This window comes from Cyrtonyx montezumae, unplaced genomic scaffold (assembly GCF_038088225.1).
Source record: "Cyrtonyx montezumae isolate F1298 unplaced genomic scaffold, pur_monq_1.0 scaffold_17, whole genome shotgun sequence".
NCBI classification, from domain to species: domain Eukaryota; kingdom Metazoa; phylum Chordata; class Aves; order Galliformes; family Odontophoridae; genus Cyrtonyx; species Cyrtonyx montezumae.
Window position 1 is genome coordinate 24,993,863 of NW_027071903.1, and position 19,057 is coordinate 25,012,919.

Sequence of the window (19,057 nt, forward strand, 5' to 3'; positions counted from 1 at the left end):
CAATGCAAAAATAGAGATGGGAAAAGCCCTTCCCCTTGTCTCCTCCACAAGGCCAGGCTCTCATCAGCAGCCCCGTGCTTCCAGCTGACCCCAACCAAATCCAACCATATCCCTGCTGGAGCAAAGGACACGATGGATGGAGATGTAGTGCAAGCGTACCATTGCATGCCAGGGTACAGAAGGACCTTGGCTGGTGCCTCCATTGGACAGAAGTGCGACCCACACATAAAAGTGTGAAGGCAGCACAGAAGTGCTTCCTGAGAGCTCCTCGAGCCCGCAGCCACCAGGGCCCTTCGTTTGGCCAAGGGGAAAACTGTACAATTGATGCTCGGCTGTGAATGCAGGCAAGTCACACGGTCCCTGCCCCGCAGCCCTTCTCACTTCTCACCACACATAACATTCTGGACGGGTGACACAAAAGTTAAAAGTAAATCTGGCTGCAGTGGAACAGCGCATAGATTAGGAGAGGAATGTTATGAACAGAGATCGCTATAGAAGGTCTGCTTCGCAGCCGGGACGCGACAGCCAGATGCCAGCGGACAATCGCTTTGTGCAACAGCTGACAGACAGAAGCATGACAGAACGGTGCTGTGCACTGGAGCAGCCCCACACCACGCTGTGGGTAACACCAACTCTCAGATGCTGAACTTATCTCCAGTCAAAACTTGAAGGAGTTCTCAAATAGCAGATAAGCACTGCAGACATGGAGAATGGAAGCACAGGAAGCCCGGGCACAGCCCTGAGCACGCTGTGTTACCTCACAGAGCAGCTGCAGCCTGATGCAAGTAGCAGCAGAACAGCCAACAGGAGTTCACAAGCTTATGTCGGCACCAAAGCGGCTCAAGGAACAGGGAGTGACGTGGGTTGGGGTCCTGGCTGCTGCCCAGGACCACATCTTTTGAAGAACAAGGACATTGGATCGTTTAGTACGTAAGCACCTGACAAGCACTTCAAATCTCACCAACTGAAAAGCCACTTCTTGTAAATAAAGATTTCTGGGAGCAGATTTAGGTTTGGGACCAATTTCCCCCACGCAATCAAGAGCCTGAAGAACAGCAGGGCACCAGCTCCCCAGGAGCACAGCTGCAATTCCCTGCACCCAGAACGAGCAGAGCAGGGGGCAAGGTGCTGCCTGCCTGGAGCTGTGCTGCAGGAGCACCACTAACTGCAGCATGGGCCCTCCTATAGCCACCTATGAGATTATAGATCTTTTTGAGTTCAAATTAAATACAATCGTGAGCATTAGCTGACCATGACCGAGAACTCTTGGTCAGAACAAACTGTTCAGCATTGTGCTGGTTTCCATCTATGAGATGCCATGTGATGACAGTACACGCACCGTGCTCTGTCCTGGATGTTACATAAGGGTAAACATCCCTTCTAGCTGAAGTCATTGTTAGATACACTTTAAATGATGCCTTTTAATTAAAGGCTGCGTAGAGAAGAAAAGGTACTTTAAGAAGATGGTTAGTGTCCTCATTTCTTGCTTTTCTGTTAAACAAGGGCGTTCCATTTTACTTGGCAAGCACCTTGCCAATGAACAGTCACCTCTTCCCCTGGCTTACAATTTAAGCCTTTTCTGTAATTTGTTTTAAAAGATAATTCAGTTGTTAGGTCACAGCCCGAGGCCCGTGAGTGGAACTGTCCTACTTTCCCTCCAGGGATGGGCAGGGCCACGAGTGCAGTACGACCCCCCCACCTCTCCCCAGGGCATTCCCCAGAACCCCACTTGACCATTCTCATCCCACAGGGCTTCTGCCTCTCCCAGGAAGAACTCCCAACTCCACACTTGGGTTATCATCATTTCCTAGCAGTAGATTTAACTCCGCACGATCCTTACAGAGCACTTCCACTTTCTTTAATCTTCCCTGCATAGGGGATTACTCCTCCTTAATAAGCACGAGGCCGTACCCTCCAATTACCAGTGTGTGCGACCTCTCCGAGCAGGACTTGGACCACAGCAGCCAGCACAGCACCTGGAGCACAGCTGCAAGTCAGAGGAGAGACGCAGCACACAGCCCCAGCACCTGACTGAGACTATTTAAGCACACTTCTGCACATGGTGTGCTTTTAGCCTGCAGTTCCTAAGCGCTTCCCTCTATTCCTGTGGAGATGCTGCTGCATTCCAGTCCGCTCCCTCCCTTATGGGAAAGGGCCAACATCCTTCCTCCTGTCCCAGCCCCGTCCGCACAAAGGAAGGCACTATGCCAGAGCTCAGTGAAACACACTGCAGCCTCATTCTAACAAAGAGTGGCTGCCAGAGAAGCAGAGATGGAAACGCTGCGGAAAACGTTTGCCAGGAGATGCAGTTTTATTGTACAGCTAATGAGCTAGCTCAGGATGGGCTCTGATGGGAACAACTAGAGAAATAAACACTGCTGCTCTTAAAGTGTGCTGCAGCAGAGACTTGGTCTACGCATTTCCAAACACCCCACAATAGTGACCCAGTCCCACACCTGAAATCTCTTTACAAGAGAACACCAGCGGGTTTCTCGGCTGCTTACCTTTGCTCCAGGTCGCTGGTGACACGAAGGCACTCACACACAGGTGCACTGCTCTCTCCACTTCACTAACAAGTCTAAAAAGTGAATAAAACATTGCTGCTCACTTTAAACACTGACATTCAATCGCACTTTGGATGGGTACAGCCATGGGCATAACCCGTTCTGGCTCAACACGGCTGCCCCGAGCTCCCTGCAGCAGCAGCCCTGCCCTCACAGCACAGCTGGAGCTGCTTGCTTCTCCTCCAACAAAGCACCAGGAAACAACAGGCATTTTTTGCTGGCCATGTTTTTATTTGTCTTTCGTTTGAAACAGGGGAGCCAATGATACATCCAGTATTTCAAAAATAAAAATAAAAATCAGAAGGTAAAACAAATTTTCAGAAGACCGAGATGCTACATGCTATATTTAACCTAATTTTAATTCATGCTTGCTTTGGGGGAGAGGGAGGGGGCAGGAATCATTCAGTAAAAACATACAGTAAAAACAAAATGTCTCACCATATAGAACTTGAACCTACAGTAATGTTGTACCTTAATTATTTCCATGCACACAACTAACGTTACAAAATCTTTTAGAAATGAACACAATTAAGACTTCTAGGAGCATTTTATAATAAAGCGATTCCTAATTTCTTTTGTAGAGATCAAGCACCTCCAATTACAAATTCCTATACACAGTGAGTGCTTTACTTGAAATGAAAACTAGGAAAAAAAACCGTATTGGATAGCCTCAGAACAAGCTGATGTTAATACATATCCAGCTATGTAGGCAATCAAACCATAGTGCTAAACAAAAACTTTCCATATCTGAAACGTAACTCAAAAATTGACTTTCTATAATTACAGAAATATACTTATTTGCTAAAATAAATAAAAGTGCTGCATATTAACACTTCACTATAAAGAATGCATACCAGAACATTTATAAATATTGAATGGTTTTCAGGAAGAATAGCTACTACGATAATGCTGGCTAAATAGAAGTGCGTGGTGAGAAGCACTACGGGTGGTTAATGTTTTGCCACATACTGCTGTTACCTTGAGGTAGATAACACATGCGTACCAAATTCTGCATTCGTTTCAGTTGCTGCTGGTATCATGTGTCTAAGAAATGTGTACAGTATGAAAACCTCTAAAAGACGCATGAAGGAAAAAAACCTTTTGGGAAAAATAGATATTTCCATGCAGTTCTGTACAGTCTCACTGTGTAAATTTCAAGGCAAGATTCTTTTTTTTTCTTTTTTTTCCTGCAAAACATGGACACTGTTTTACTGAGAGAACGGGGCTTTGTTTAACTTGGTTTAGTGCATTTTTTGTTACCTCCTGCATTTTGCATTATTTTGCTCTATTCTTTAATTCTGTGTGCAAACGACATGCCAGTTTAAAAACAAAACTAACTCATGTATAGAAAGTAATTCTGGATTGTAAAAACAATGCTAAACAGAAAGCTAATGAAGTCCATACCAAAATTACACTGTCTGATTCAAGTAAAAAAATTACTTACACTAGTAATAAAAAAAGACAAACACAGCTCATGAATATAAAAGAAATGTCTGCTGAGTGTTTTAATTTAGGTGTTTCAGAATGCTGCTGTACGTTTTGTGGGGAATCTGGGGAGATGATTTCATAGCAGAAGGCGTTAGCGTGGCCTGTATGGATTTCAGTGGCGAACCAACGGGGCTATGAAACTGAGGAATACCTATAGCCTCGAGCTGCTTGTTGAAGAGGAGTTCTCCACTGTTACTGAGAAAGCTCTCCCCCCTCTCCTTCTCCCCAAGCTTCCCCTCTTCTACTGGCTCAGGTTCTAGCATTTCAGCATCTTCTTTCTTACTAAAGAACTTGTCCAAATAACTGGTGTAAGTATTTTCTTTTTCAACTTGTTCATCTTTCCTCACCTCACAACAGAACTGGTCTATGAGGAAGCACTCCTCCCCGTTGCTTACAAACTGGCTGTCCCAAGAAGTTTGGTACAGAGCTCCTAACTGTGCCAAGTTAGCCATTCCCTTCTCCTGCTTCTCTCTGCTTACTGACTTAGATATTAATCCTTTCAACTCCATTTGAGACACCGAGCTATTCAAGTCATTTAATTTGTCAACATCAGTAGGCTCGTGTTGTAAACTAAGCTGAATGGTTTCTGCTATAAACGAATCAAAGTCAAATCCTTGATTCTTCTCCCTTTCTTTTTCAACAAGTTGCTGTGACGCTTCCTCAAGCGCTATCTGGGCTTTCACCAATCCATTCTTTTCACATTTAGACTTGCCTTTCTTATCAGACTTCTCTTTGCTCTGTTCCTTCCAGTTTGAAAGATCTATAATAAGCTTGGGCTCATAGTAATGGTTTACTTCACTGTCTCGCCAAACTAAATTATCTAGGTATGAAGATGACCTCATTTTGTAATTACAAGTGTGACTACATTCCAGATCACAGTATTTGTTTTCATGGTGATCTGAATACTGCCAGCAAGGCTCAGTAGAGAAGTGGGTGTCAAAAGCAGGATCCTCCAGATACTTTTCACGATCTCCATCCAAATATTTGCGAGGATCTACTTGCACTTCTTCCTCATCAGTAACATCAGAAAGAGCCCTTGGATCACGCTGAACTTCATCAGCTTCATAGTTATTATGAATAGGCCAGTCATGGTCTGAAAACTGACTTTCATGGTATCTGCAAAACAATTTCCTGAGTGTTAGCAGCTAAAAACAGTCTTCTAGCTCCCAAGACAGAGACAGTTACATTTAGAAATTCCCTCACAGAATCATGACAATTCAATACAGATGATATGAGTTTCTCATCAATCACATCAGGTATCTCTTCCAGGTTGTTCTGTTTAGTTTAATCTGGCATAAAGCAATCCTCATTTCCACATCTGAAAGATTCAAATCCAGAATTACGTACAAAAGCTCACTCCGTCTACAGAGCTCTTCCGTAAAGCTTAACGCACTTCAAATACTGCTACTGTAATTCTCTTTATTGCTGCATGTACCAAGCATTGGACAAGAGCAAGATTAAAAAAAAGGGGGGAGGAAAAAAAACCAAACAACTAAACAGTAATAGAGAGATTAAACTTCAGATTCCCGAACATATCTCAGGAATATATCAGCATCTCCAAGTCAGTCTTATGAGTCATAAGCCCAGTGATTCTTTCCTAAGAAAGGAGCAGAAAAGGAAACAATGCCCAAGAAGCAACATGACTTCAAATAGGAAAAAGCTCAGTCATGCTACATGCCACAGTAAGCAACTAATTTACCTTTCCCAATTATAAATATGGCTGTGACTTTCATCCATCAGCAGAATATCATCGACCTCGTCTTCAATGTGAAAAGGATGACTTGAAATAGGCTCATCCGTTGGAAAGGAATAAATGCTCATGTAAGGATGGGACAAAGCTTCTTCTGCTGTCAATCGATCCATGGGACTAAATGTCAAAATTTGCTCCAGGAAGTCCAGTGCTGCAGAGTAAAAGGTATTTAAAAGTAGAAAAATGACATTTCAGACATCTAGAACTGAAGATTACAGCGTAGTGCTCAGCTCTGGAGGTGTGCATCTGCTTAGAAGATGATACCCTGCCACCTGCAAGGTATCTATTGCTAGCATTTATCTGCCAAAAAAAAGACCAAACCCAAACCAACCACCATCTGGCAACCATAGTAAACAGAAGAGTAGAGGTCAAACCTAGGATCTACAATAATTTAGCCTAAAACAGAAGGAAAAAATACTACAAGACAGAACGTTTCAAATGGAATCAGTACCAACTGTCATGAAACACTGCTGTCAGTAACCAAGATTCAAAACAGATTGTTTTGGAGACTTAGAAAAACAAAAAAAAACAAACCAACATTTGCAAGAGTCATTTTAAACTGACTCAATGCCAACATTATATTTAGAATGCTAGTGTCTCAAAATAGAGCAGTTTTGTCAGTCTCCCAGCGTTAGCAGGTCCAGCACAGATGCATAATTCTACTCTGAAGATGACCAAGTATCTTTCAAGTCAGCAAATTGTGTCGTTGTAGATGACACTTCTTCAGAGAACACACATTCTTCCAAGTGAAAGTTCCACGTAACAGTTACAGACGTGCACTGCTATGTTCATCACCACTACTCTATGACTTCTTAAATATCAGAAATATGCTTTTGGAATTGCTTACCTTCAGGACTGATGCCTGGAAGCAACTGAGTTAAAGGTTTGTGTGGCTCAGTCATATCATTTCTAATGTAAACTGGAATTACATTGAGAAGCTCCTGACGGTCCTCCTCATGTACGACAGGAATTGACTCTAGAATCAACTGCATCTGTTCAAGTTCATGCGCACCTAAAGATCAAGAGAAGACACAAGCTGTCATTTCAACTTCAAGCACAAGTTACAGGCTGACCAAAACAAGCCCTCCAAACACCTGCAGAATAACTTGGCTCAGAGTGTCAGGACAGGTTAATTGGAGTATCTCCAAACATGTTCCCTTTCTGAATGTGTGACTTTACGAAGCCCATTCTTCTTCAAATTGGAAATCATAGGCTGTGCTAAATTAATTAGAAGGGCACACCCATACCTAAATCACCTCATTTTTTTGTGTCCATGCAATGCAACTGGGGTACATAAGGCAGTCTGGAAACGCAAGATTTTGGTTATCAAAACAGTTTAAAAAAAATCTAAATCACTGTACACTTTAGTAAGTACTAATGCCATTCAGGGAACAAAAGCCGAAGAGTTACTAGTGTCATTACACAGCAACTGCAACCCATCTACAGCAGTGCTGAAATCCAGATTCTCTCCCACATTTCACTATTTTTCAGTAGGAATATTCAAGGTAAAGGAATCTAATACATCTCTCATCAGTTGGGCCTTTATTACACTCATCATTACCCCAGTGATTATTAGCTCAGAGTTAGCAACTCAGTACAATCTAAGAAAATCCTCTTTGCATATTAATAAGTGTCTTCTATAAAATTATGATTTCAAGGTGACAATATTCCTTTAATATTACTTACTGAGGAAACGCTTTCTCTTTATCTTGGTGTATAAAGGTAAGAATTACTGCAGAGGTTTTAGTCCACATGTATCTAGGAGGAATGTGAACTCTGAGCCACAAGCTCAGATCTTCAGGCATTTTCTCTGCATCACCCCAGTATGCTGGGCTAGCAGGAGCCAGCTGCAATGGAACAGCTACTGCTGAAGGCCCAGAAGCCACACAAAAATCAGCGTTTCAAGGGACTGCTCTACACTTGCTCATCTGCCCCAGGGACTGAATGCCCATCAGCAGGGGGAGCACCCTGAGTCAACCCAACAGTGCAAACAGTGGTTTGGGCTTATCTGAGTCCTGTCTGTGCACTGTGCTACATCAGTGATACAGTCAGGAAAGCTATCCAGAGATCTGCCTCAAAAAAAGCACTCCTCATCCTAACTAAAGCACCCAAGACTAGAGCCTTGTTCCTATTTCACCAGAAGCATTTGGAGGTGACACGTCTCCTTGGGATGCTATACTGAATTTCAAAGTCCTGAAGTCCTGTTTATACCACTGAAACACAAGAAAATCTGAGGATTATCAAAGCTGGAAATTTTCTCAGGTCAAAATTGTGTGCACCAAAACAAAAGAAAGAGGAGGAGGGGGAAACAATCTACTCTTTCACCATTTAAAATATAAAGAAGCAAGATGGGATTAGTTTGACTAAATTAAAAAGTACTCAGACCATTCATAACCCTGAAACACTCCCTGGAGATACCAATTCACTGAAACGTGTGTTTAGAGCACTTCTTATGTACCCGATAAATAGAGCTTAACCCTAACAGGAAGATTTAGCACGTGTGTGCTCGCTTAGTTAAATTCTGCTATTTACCTGAATTCACAACTAAGATATACAAATGCATCAATTTAATGCACACTTATACAACTGTATTATACAACTGTATGATAATACAGCACTGTCCTGACTGTAAGAGAATTAACACTAACCATGAGAACCAACCCTTCCTTAGGGATACAATTAGGCAATACCACTCATTTTAGGAGTGCAGACAGCATTTCTTTCCTACTCACCTGCAAAGAGGGTTTTCCCAGTCAGCATTTCAGCAAAGATGCAACCTGCAGCCCACATGTCAATGGCTTTAGTGTAGTTGTTAGGAGAAAGTAAAAGCCGGGGTGATCTGTACCATTTAGTAACCAATCCTTCAGAAAGATGGCCCTAGCAAAGAGACAAAAACAGACAAAGAAAATGCTTACTCACATTTTTAAGAGATGTGTGTTTTAATTAATTTTTTTCCTTAGGTTCTAGTGCAGTACTTGAAGATTCTGGTCCTGTGGCCTCAGGAATAGCACTGTAATACCACGTCTTACCTTTTAAAATGGCACAGCACTATTTTTATGAATGAAAAGTAACAACAGACAATGTGATTCTATTTATTAGTCAGATACTACACTGAAACTTTGTAATTCCCAGGTGCCAAATAAATGCAGACAAAATAATTAACTCTCTGAGGAGACATCACCTGAACCAGGATCACAGCATCTCTGAACAAATCCCAGGAAATGGCCACTCATATGCTACGCATGTACCATTCATAATCTTACCTAAGGCTTATTCTGTAATGCCTCTACAGGATGCTCTTAAAAAAATCCCAAGTTCTATATCCACAGCTAAAAATAGGCTGCTTTTTCTGAATGCATCTAATTAAGTTATACTTTATGCTGCAGTAATTGTTAATTGCCCCTACTGGAGATGAAAGAAGTCACCTAGGGACCCGTTTCATTTGATTTGAGCGTATTTCATTTCTACTGTGTGTACGACCCCTCATCTGACACCCCACTGCTAAAGAAGCCTGCTATGGACTAGATTTTACTCTAAGCACGTTGACAAGAACCAGCAACTTTATTTAATTCTGCAAGAAAGATAGTATTTTAAGGAGGCACAGTCGCCAACGTATCACAAATATTTCCCCTCCTCACACACCTTGTGGGAATAGTGGGGATCCATGATTCGTGCAAGACCGAAGTCCCCAATCTTCAGCACCAAGTCTTCGGTATTAATGAAAAGGTTAGCTGGTTTGAGATCTCTGTGCAGAACATTCGCAGAGTGGATATACTTGAGCCCACGTAGCAGCTGGTACATGAAAAGTCTGGCATGATCTTCCAGTAAAGGGCCTTGCTCTAGCAGATTAGCCAGATCCGTCTCCATGTATTCCTGGACAATGTAAACACAGTTCAGCTCTGTCAGGGAGCCCACATCATCTGTTAACTGGCTTCCACTAGGACCAAGAATTTCAAATACTTTGACAATGTTATCGTGGTCAAGTCTTCTAATAATTTTGATCTCACGTAGAGCATGTTTAACACTCTGGGGATCTGTAAGGACAATTTTCTTGACAGCCACTCTCTTGTCACAGTCATTGTCGACAGCAGAAAAAACTAAGCCGTTTCCACCGCAGCCCAGTGGTTTTAAGTCCATATATCGAGAGCCCAGATCAAAACCATGAATGTTCATGAGACTTTCAAATTTTTCTGCCATTTTAAAATTCTTTACGTTTTCTTTTTCCTCAAACTACTAAGCTTCTGTAAACACACAGAGACACTTCCACTGGTATCTGAAGGAAAGGTCTTACGGAAAGGGAGAAGAAACACTTGGCTTCGACTGCAAGATGGTTTCTTGACACTCTCATTTCATTATAAGCCAGCCAGGCCTGTTGTGTCCCCTTGAATTTAGAGCCTATCAGCTCTAGAACTCAAACCGAGCATAAGATAGAAAGATTGCAGCATTCATAGTTCAAGAAAGGTGCAGCATTTCTGCAGACATTAAAGAAAATACTCACAAGAAACTCAAACGGAATGAAATGACATACTATGCACTCAGCTCTACTGTGCTAAACTGGTTAACATTTAACAAAAATGTGAATAAATATGCACATAATAGGCTTCTATTAACATCCTCCTCCTCACAGTGCAGATACATTCAGTGTTGGACTGGTCCTGAGCAGCGTCATTCTATGGTGCTGGTAAGCACTATTTTTTCCTTCTTCCTCCTCTTTCCTCTCCTTTGTTTACAGTCTGGTTAAACAGGAAACTGGCAGCTCTTGATTTACAAAAGATGCCTTCTGTTAATGATCAGGTGGCTCCAGCTCACCACAATCACAATCAAAGCTACCATCCATCTTACTCCGTGGCAACCTGAAAAGAAGACAAAAAGAGATCAGTGCTCCAGAACCACAGAACTCCTTTTCCTCTCCCAGTTCCTAAAGCTGTCCTTGGCGTACAACTCAGCATTCACCCGCAAAACACCAGGTCACCATGAAAGCTGAACTACTAGAAGGGACAAACTCTTTTCATACTTCTTTCAAGAAGGACTTGGCAACAATCACCGGACCACCACTTCTAAACACACGTTGTGAAGCTCTGTGTATGTAATCTAGTGAGAACGTAAGGCACAGAGTTTTAAGAAAGGAAGCACCACGCAGAACCTGGAATTCTCCACGACAGCTGCTAGACACAAGCCAGCAACAATAATATCCTGTACCTCAGTCACCAGTTTTGAAGTCATTCTTCCCACTCTATTTTTACTCAAAGCCAACACGGTATTTAACTGTTCTGCCATGACACACAACCGAGTACTGTTCACAAAAAAGGGTGAAGGTTTCTGCAGGAGCGTGCTTCCAAGACTCCCTGCATTTCCAGAATGTGCAGCACACATCCATCGCCTTAAATCCTTGTGACTTTGCACGAAGCTTACTCAAAGCCCCGTTTTACCTCTACAGATTGTCACAAAGACCACAAGGACACCTCCTAGATATTACATAAATTACTATTTATCAACTTCTTCCGCATTCAGTCAAGCTAGGTTATAGAAAGACAGAAATCACGAGGACAACATGTCACTTAACAACCAACACGGTCTCTGTTTCCTCTAATGTACAGGCACTTTCAGACATCATTAATTTTAATAATAGCCTAATAAATGCAATTACTAGTTATGAAAACAAAAGTAGCAATTTTCTCAGTAGGTTTCCTTGTCTGCAGCAGCTGTCAGGAAGACCACATGATATTTCTGCAGAATATCCTCACTGTTTCCTCTAAAAGCTCAGCCAGCATGTGCAGAAGAGTTGGAAGGTCCACCCTGCACAGAGAGGCAAGCTCTGGCCAGATCCACTTGGATGCTCTTCCTCAATGACCGCAGTGGCAGCAAGCCACAGGATGTCCTAGCTTCAATCTTCAACATATTTAATCACTGAACACATCTGAGCTCTTCAGCCAGCCCTCCACACAAACAAAGGTTCCCCAAACTACCCCAGCATTCAGCATTAGCAGCCCCATCCCCGCAGCCAGGTGTGCTCAGCCAGGACAGCCCACAGCAAGGAGGAAGGAAAGGAAACACCCTCTGCTGCTTTTGTTGTTTAAATTGAGACTGCCGAACGTAGTACTCCTATACCAAAGCGTTAAGCTTCGCTTTGCTGCCCAGCCTCTTCATTTTTCTTTTTAAACAAAAGCCTAAAAATATTTTCTCTGTCACATGCATCAGTTTCAGGCTCACTCATGTTGAGCTGCTGCCTGCTGGTAAACTAGTTCACTTCATTTTCCCTTCCATTCCTCATATCCCCCAGACTGACACAGAAATCCCTTATGGAGCTCCCACACATCACATCTCACACTTACCCCAGGTCCAAGCCTCTGCCCCAACACCCTCAACTACGTTGTGTTTTACACCCTTAGGACCATCTCATACAGTTTTATTTTCCCCCTCTAAGTAAGCCTAGTCTCACATCGCTGATGCCTTCAACATTCAGCAACTGCTGGTTTGCAGCAGCTGTGACCCATCTGGAACCTCTACTTCAGCCAGTTCCCTTTAAGAACACGGGAACCAATTCAAACAAGAACTGACCCTCCAGCAGCAGGGAGTCCTTGCTAGCCCAGCCACTACCCCTAACACCGTGAGAGCAGCAGCACCAGAAGAGAACAGCACTGCTGCTCTCCCCCAGGAGAACAGCGACAGAACTGCTCACCCAGCTGGGGGTCCTAATGCTTTCACTCTGAAACTCCCAAATGGTGCACTGCTAGTCACCAGCTTCTAGTGCACCGTCCGCTAATTAAGGCATTTTCAGAAGGATTATCATCACTTTCAGAATCAGAGCGACTTAGCCAAGGAAGCATCTGCTGATAACACAAGCAACCTGCTGCAGCCTTCAGCCTGACCCCATCCTGCAGCCAGCTCTGTGTTGCTCTGAGCAAGCAGCCTGCTCTCAAACACACAGCCACCACTTGGACCAGGAGAACATGCTGGGAACTGGACACCCAGAGACGGCACCTCACGGGGTAAGGACAAGCAGAGACTGCCCTAGCAGAAACGGCCCATTTTAAAGTAACTAAAATTAAGATTCAGTAATTTGAGAGCGAGCTTTTATCGTAACACACAACAGGTGTGCAGCAGGTTCATGCGGACCCATGTCTGAACCACAAAACATGTTTCTGCACTACTTCAGCCCACCCCCTCTCAAAAGCAGCACTACAGCTGTACTCTGCCCTTCCTGCTGCCCCACACAGCCCCAGGGCCCTGCCCCGGGTTGGAAACACTGCTTGTGGTTCTCCATCTAGTTAATGGCAAACAGACACCTCACCAGCAGTTCTGCAACCAGATGCGGGTAGGAGGGATGGAAAATAAGAAGTTAACCCTAAACTTCCTTTCACTCAAACTAAAATAAGAATTACTTAAAGGGTAATCAAGAATAAATCATGACCTTTTTAAACCAAAACAAGGTCGAAGTAACAACTTTTCCTCCTTGCATTTCAGAGCTGCTTGTAACTTTAGAAAAATTGCAGTTTGTTTTTCTGACACTCATACTTGAAAGAGAAACACCAGCACACTTGACACATTTTCAGTTTCACTGTCAGCCACGGCCACTAGCCCAAGCACCTGCCTTGAAAACAAACAATAAAGAACCTCATCACCCCTCCTCGGCCACGTAACAAATCTAAATCCAAAGCGCGCCACATGGCAGCACGTTACAGGCAGGGGTTAATCACCCTGACTCGTGCTGTTCGCTTGGGCACCGATGGCTCTGCCTAAGTCATCTCTCACCTCTCCAAGAGTCCTTTTCAAGTTATTATCACCACTTTTAAAGGGGATTTTTGTTCCTTCCTCCAGAGCTCAGCGAGCAGCCCAGCCACGCTCCCCCAGCAGACTGCTGCTGGCAGAGGGTGCCCTCGCACACGGCAGCCCCACGCACCATGTGAGCAGCTGCCCGGCTCCGTGTTCAGCTTGTGTGCGGGGCTCTCCTGCTGCTTTCAGGAAGCAGGATGTGTGACACGGGGCAAGCACGAGAGGTTTACTTCTTCTGAAATCCAAACAGGACGGGAAGATATGCGTTAATTTAATTACGCAGACCGCATAACGATCAAATCATTACTCACAACAGAAAGCCCAGGAATGACTAACGGCGCATTATACAACCTGCTAAGTGCTATCTTTTGACTACAAAAACACAGGGCAGCAGCGCTGTTTCGGAGCAGCCACGTTGCAGTCAGTAGGCAGTGAGTCATCGCCAGCTCAGAACCGCTGCTCGCTGCCTCCCACCGCTCCCGGGCCGCGGGTCTCCTGGAGGAGATGCGGGAGCACACGGAGCCCGGCGATCCGCAGCGCTGGGGAACGGGATGGAAGCTGCCGGTACTCCTTACCGCTGCTTGAGAAACGCAAGGCCCGCCGGCTCCAGCGTCAGCGCAGGGCTGGGCGAGACGCAGAGCTCCCATCCCCCGTGCTGGCTGTGTAGCGCACTTCCTGACCCCCTACCAAGCCAGAACTCGTCTCAACTTTAAGCCGCCGCTTTCTGCGGCGCGCAGTTGGTTTAGAAACACTCCGCGCTATCACAGTGCTCCGCCAGGCACTCACAGACACGAGCCCGGCGACGCTCCGGGCACACGACAGACAATGACCCGCGGCGTCCGCCGGCCGCAAACGGCTCCGGGTTCCTAGGGAGCGGGCGCTCCGCTCGGCGCCGCCCCGGGGCGGTGCGCGGCCCTCAGCTCCGGCCACGGCCGCCGACGCAGCGCCCCGGGCGGTGCCGCCAAACTTCCGCCGACTCCACGAGGCCGGGCCCACCCCACAACGAACCGAGGGGAGCTCCGCGCGAGGCCCGGCCCGGCCCTACCTTCAAACGCCCTTCAGGCCGCCCCCGGCACGGCGGAGGGGAGTCCCGCACCCCGCACCCACCCCGGGAGGCGCCGAGGTGGCCGTTCCCGGAGCGCGGCGCAGCCCGCCCGCCTCCCGCCGCCGCAGTGCGCAGAACCGCGCCGGACGAGCGGAGCGGAGCGGAGCGGGCCGGGCCGGGCCGGGCAGGGGGCGCCGCGGCGGGAGGGAACAAAGCGCCTTTGTGCGGAGGGCCGGGCCGCCGCCAGCCCCGCGCCCTGCCCCGCCTTCCCCCGAGCCCCCCGACCCCACTCACGGGCCTCCCCGGGCTCATCGGGCGCTGCGCTGCTCACACGGCCGGGCCCCGCGGCCCCACCACCGCCTCCCGCCCGGCGCCCGCCCGCCTCGCCGCAGTCGCCGCCGCCGCAACCGCCGCCATGTAACCCGGCGCGGAGGGCAGGCGGGGGCGGGGACGGCAACGGCTCCGCCTCGGTCGGGCGGGGCCGGGACCGCGGGGTCTCGGAGCGGGGCGGACCCCGCAGCCTCCGGCGGTGCTGGTGGCCTCGGCCCGTGCGGCGGTTGCGGGCACCTTCGGGACGGACCCGCGGTGGCGTCGCTGCCGTCAGACGGCGTCGTGTTGATACCGTTACGCTCCGAGCTTCAGTGAACTGCTGCCCCTTCCTCCTCCGGTGCGGCGTCCGCCCCGTCCTATCGCCGCGCTGCCGTCACACCTCCGGTATCGCGCGTTTGAGCCGGGAGCGAATCGATGGGCGAGACCCGAGGGGTCGTTGCGGGGACACCGCACACCCAAAGCCCGAGCGCGGATCTGGGCACGGCACGCGGGGGGACGATGCTGACCTGCACGGGGAGCAGAGCCAGCAGGCCCAGCTCCAGCCACGGCGGTTACCTGTGGCCATAGGCCTGCGGTCCCTGTGTTATTGCGGCCCTGAATGTTTTCCCCACGAATACCTGCACGCTGCTCCCCAACAGTCACTCGCTCTCTGTTCTCGCCTGCAATTATATCCCTCTTAGCAGACTTAACTCTACTTTTTTTCCCCTGTAAGTCACAACGAATGCAACAAAATAAAGTGAAATAATTCAAACCTTAGACATTTTCCCCGCAACACTTCTAGGCAGACATCTCAGTGTGAGGTGAGATGTTCTCGGACTTAGAAAGATGCAGGAAAACTGCAGCGCTGCATGCAGCAGAAGGAAAGCTGAGGTTCCACTGAGGGAGGTTCAGCTCGTTCCCTGGGTCCCACACAGCCCTGTCAGCACACGATGACTCAAAAGAAGATAGAACAATTAATGCTCATTTTTACTGGTTCAAACGATTATTTCTGGCTAGAGGTAGTGCAGAAGTTACTCACACTGCATAGCATAGGGCTCTGTGCCTCCCTCTGCTCCCACCCTGACAGCAGCATCCTCACAGAACTTGATTTTTTGTTAAACGTTCCACCACATCACACCAATTCATAACAATAAAAGTCTTGGCAGTGACGGGTGCAGGAAGAATCAGCATCGCTTTGAGAAAGGGAAGAGAGGAAAAAGCTTGTTCCATGGCACTGGGACCACAGGAGGGGAACTCACACAGCCCCACGGGCACTGCCTGGTGCTGCTCACATGCATGAGCACGCCTGCTCCCCAGCCAGCTGTCCCCTCTTACTGGGAGCAGAGAAGAGGTGACTGGGACATTTGCTAACTTGGTGCTGAACAAGTAACACAGAAGTCAGTAACCAAGCTGTTGCTGTTCATTACGATATTTGGTAATTTATAGGCAGCCAGCTATGCTGCCAATGGTGGACAAAAGTCAGAAACACAGTGGCATCCAGCAGCCCAGCACAACAGTGCTGGAGGATTGCAGCACTGGCTGCTACAGAGGCCTGTATTTAAATACTGACTATAAAAAACTGCAAGAGTGCATACTTGGAAGAGGTGATGTTAGGACAGCACTCATAGCCAAGCCACAAAGGAAAATTTGTTTGCATTAAAAGGAGAGATTTGGGACAAAAAAAAAAAAAAAAAAAAGCAGGAGCACCAGTGGCTTCAGTGTCTGAAAGACCGAGCTATTTACTTAATTAAAGAATCCTTCCACCCATACAAAGTATTCTCATTATGGGAGACAAAAAAATCGAGCTGATCTTAGGGCACTGCAGCAGGAAAAATAATATACTACAGCCTTGCAACAGCAGCTGGAGACCCTACCATCATACTATGTCCATTGCTCTGCTTGCCAATGCCACACTGCCATTTCAGCCAGGTGGGAAAGTCATGCATCCATGGAGTTTGCTGCACAGCAGCTGAGTACATCTGCAAGTAGTGCAGTGAAAGCAGAGCGAGCTACAGGCTCACTCACAAACCTCATGTAGCCCAGATGTACCACTACTTTTCTGGGTTTCTTATTAATAAATCAATATCTCCCCCCCTTCCCCCCCCCGAAATCTATTCTCTGCCATTCTAAGAGCACAGAGTAAATGTAGTGAATGAGATCCTTCCATCCAGGGGAGCCTCGTTCTGCAATTTTTATCTATCTAATCAGCCAAATTGCTAATCCATACCTGAGTGGTTGACAGCCTGTTCATTAGCTATAAATTCCTGCATTGCATTGTTTCCCCACTCCCCTAAGAACACAATTACATTGCTTGTAGATGATACATTATATGATACCATTCAATTCAAAAACATTTGCAGATATTAACTGCAGAGTAAGAAAAGAATTGGTCTTACAAGGCCATAAAGCCCAGCAATTAAAAAATAATTAGAACAGAAACAATGAGTCTTTTATTAGATCCAAGTTCAAAAATATCAAACAGTAAATTCCAGTGTACTATTTCAGTCTAAGTGTGAATTGCAACTGTGGCACAAAAGGGAATAAAGCATTTTTTTTCAGCAGCCACACCCATTGCGATTGGCAATGGAAGAAAGATTAAGAGAAGGCATGAAAAGGTTGCCCAAGGTAACTTGGCAGCTCTAAGCTTTTGTCTCAGTTTTTCTGTGGGAAATCACTGCTTCCTGGGCCTGCACAACTCCCTCTCACGATCTGAGCTACCTGACACCAAGCAGACTCAGCTACCACTGAAGGTGACACTGGCATGTCACAGGTCCTGCAGCCCATTGGGGTTGCAAACCCCTCGCTCTGCCAGCGCACAGCTTATGGTGCTGCCATTCAGCACAGCAGACCACGTATAGCTGAGTTTCACTGTAAAGTTAGTCTGCACCTTGCCATATTGGATATAGGTTTTTTAATATTTTTTCTTTTTTCTCTTTTTTTTTTTTCCTTTCTCTTTTTATTTTACACAGACACATTTTTGTAATGCAAACTCTCTGGGTTCACTGACAGCATTCTTTTCACACCACCATTATCAGCAGGTACTCATATACAAGTCACCGCTGTACTTTTTTCCTTTCTGAGTTACTTTCTGCTAAATAGCCAAAGCTATCATGGCACAGACAATAGAACATCACCTTGTGCACTTGCTAGGTAGAACTGAGTTTGCTGGAGCAAACTTTGTACCCATCTACAGCATGATCATATCAAAAAGATACGAGAACATTAGAGGAGTGAGAAGAAAGGAATGAGGTGAACCCTAAAATCTTCATCCCTGCGTGAAACAATGGAAAATGGAGGAGAACAGACTATTGACAAAGAGCCCAATTCAAACCAAAGGCAGCAATGAACAAAGGGCAGATGAAGGTGGAAAAAGAAAGTCACTCACAGAACATGTTTAACTTTGAGGTTAGAAATAAATGCTGCTGTGACATACTTCGGAAATTCTGTGATTCTGCAGGAAAAAAAAAAGTCATTAAAAACTTAAAACTGAACAAGTCATTCTTCCCCCTTGGTAGATGATCAGCAATCTAGGACACTTCAGTACAGCTTAACTGCATCCAGACTTCCCTCTTAATAGCACACATTTATTTTAAGACAGGCAATTCCATTGCCTACTTTCTCTGTGTCTTTACCAACACCTAGCACACGGACACGGCAGCTGCCTAAAGCAGCAGCTGATGGAGCTATGGCAATACTGAAAGCAGCCTCGGGGTGTGAGATTCAGTTGCAAGGCAGGAGCTCTTCCAGATTTTGGGACCTTTCTTTCTCATTCCTTGTTATCTAATCTTGCACAGAGGTTAGATATTACTATTTCATGCACACAATAGTAAACATTGAAAAATTTACCAAGGTAGGCAATGAAGGCAGGAGACCAAAGCACTTGTAGGTTTAAGCACATTTTACTAGTAGCAGTGGGTTCATGCCCGTATGCTCCATGTGACCTGAGTTTCTTCTAACTTCCCAGCACAGGACATGGGAGCTGTGCTGTAGCAATGCGCAGATCCTGTCAGTGGATGAATCTACAGCTGAAAAATAGTCTCAGAAAGAGGAATAGGACTGTTGTGCAATGCAAGGCATAGGATGAAGTGGAAACAAGAAGCAACAAATGTTGGGCTCTATTTTCAGCCC

General features: G+C 46.1%; 1 protein-coding gene across 7 annotated transcripts in view; it reads right to left on the reverse strand.

The window, feature by feature from the left end:
- Positions 1-2,774: 2,774 nt before the first annotated feature.
- Positions 2,775-19,057, reverse strand: part of MAPK6 (mitogen-activated protein kinase 6) — a 33,707-nt gene continuing 17,424 nt past the window's right edge. For 3 of the 7 annotated variants that reach the window (XM_065733842.1, XM_065733838.1, XM_065733837.1), the window contains exons 2-6: positions 9,445-10,655; positions 8,535-8,679; positions 6,650-6,814; positions 5,752-5,953; positions 2,775-5,168 (exon numbers count right to left, since the gene is read on the reverse strand). In XM_065733842.1, coding sequence (XP_065589914.1) covers positions 4,070-5,168; positions 5,752-5,953; positions 6,650-6,814; positions 8,535-8,679; positions 9,445-9,999 — 2,166 coding nt within the window. In that variant the 5' untranslated portion in view covers positions 10,000-10,655 and the 3' untranslated portion in view covers positions 2,775-4,069. Of the gene's footprint in view, positions 5,169-5,751; positions 5,954-6,649; positions 6,815-8,534; positions 8,680-9,444; positions 10,656-14,150; positions 14,277-14,620; positions 14,641-14,914; positions 15,066-15,702; positions 15,722-19,057 lie in introns of those variants that run through there. The other 4 variants (XM_065733841.1, XM_065733836.1, XM_065733840.1 and 1 more) reach the window with 4 other exon arrangements.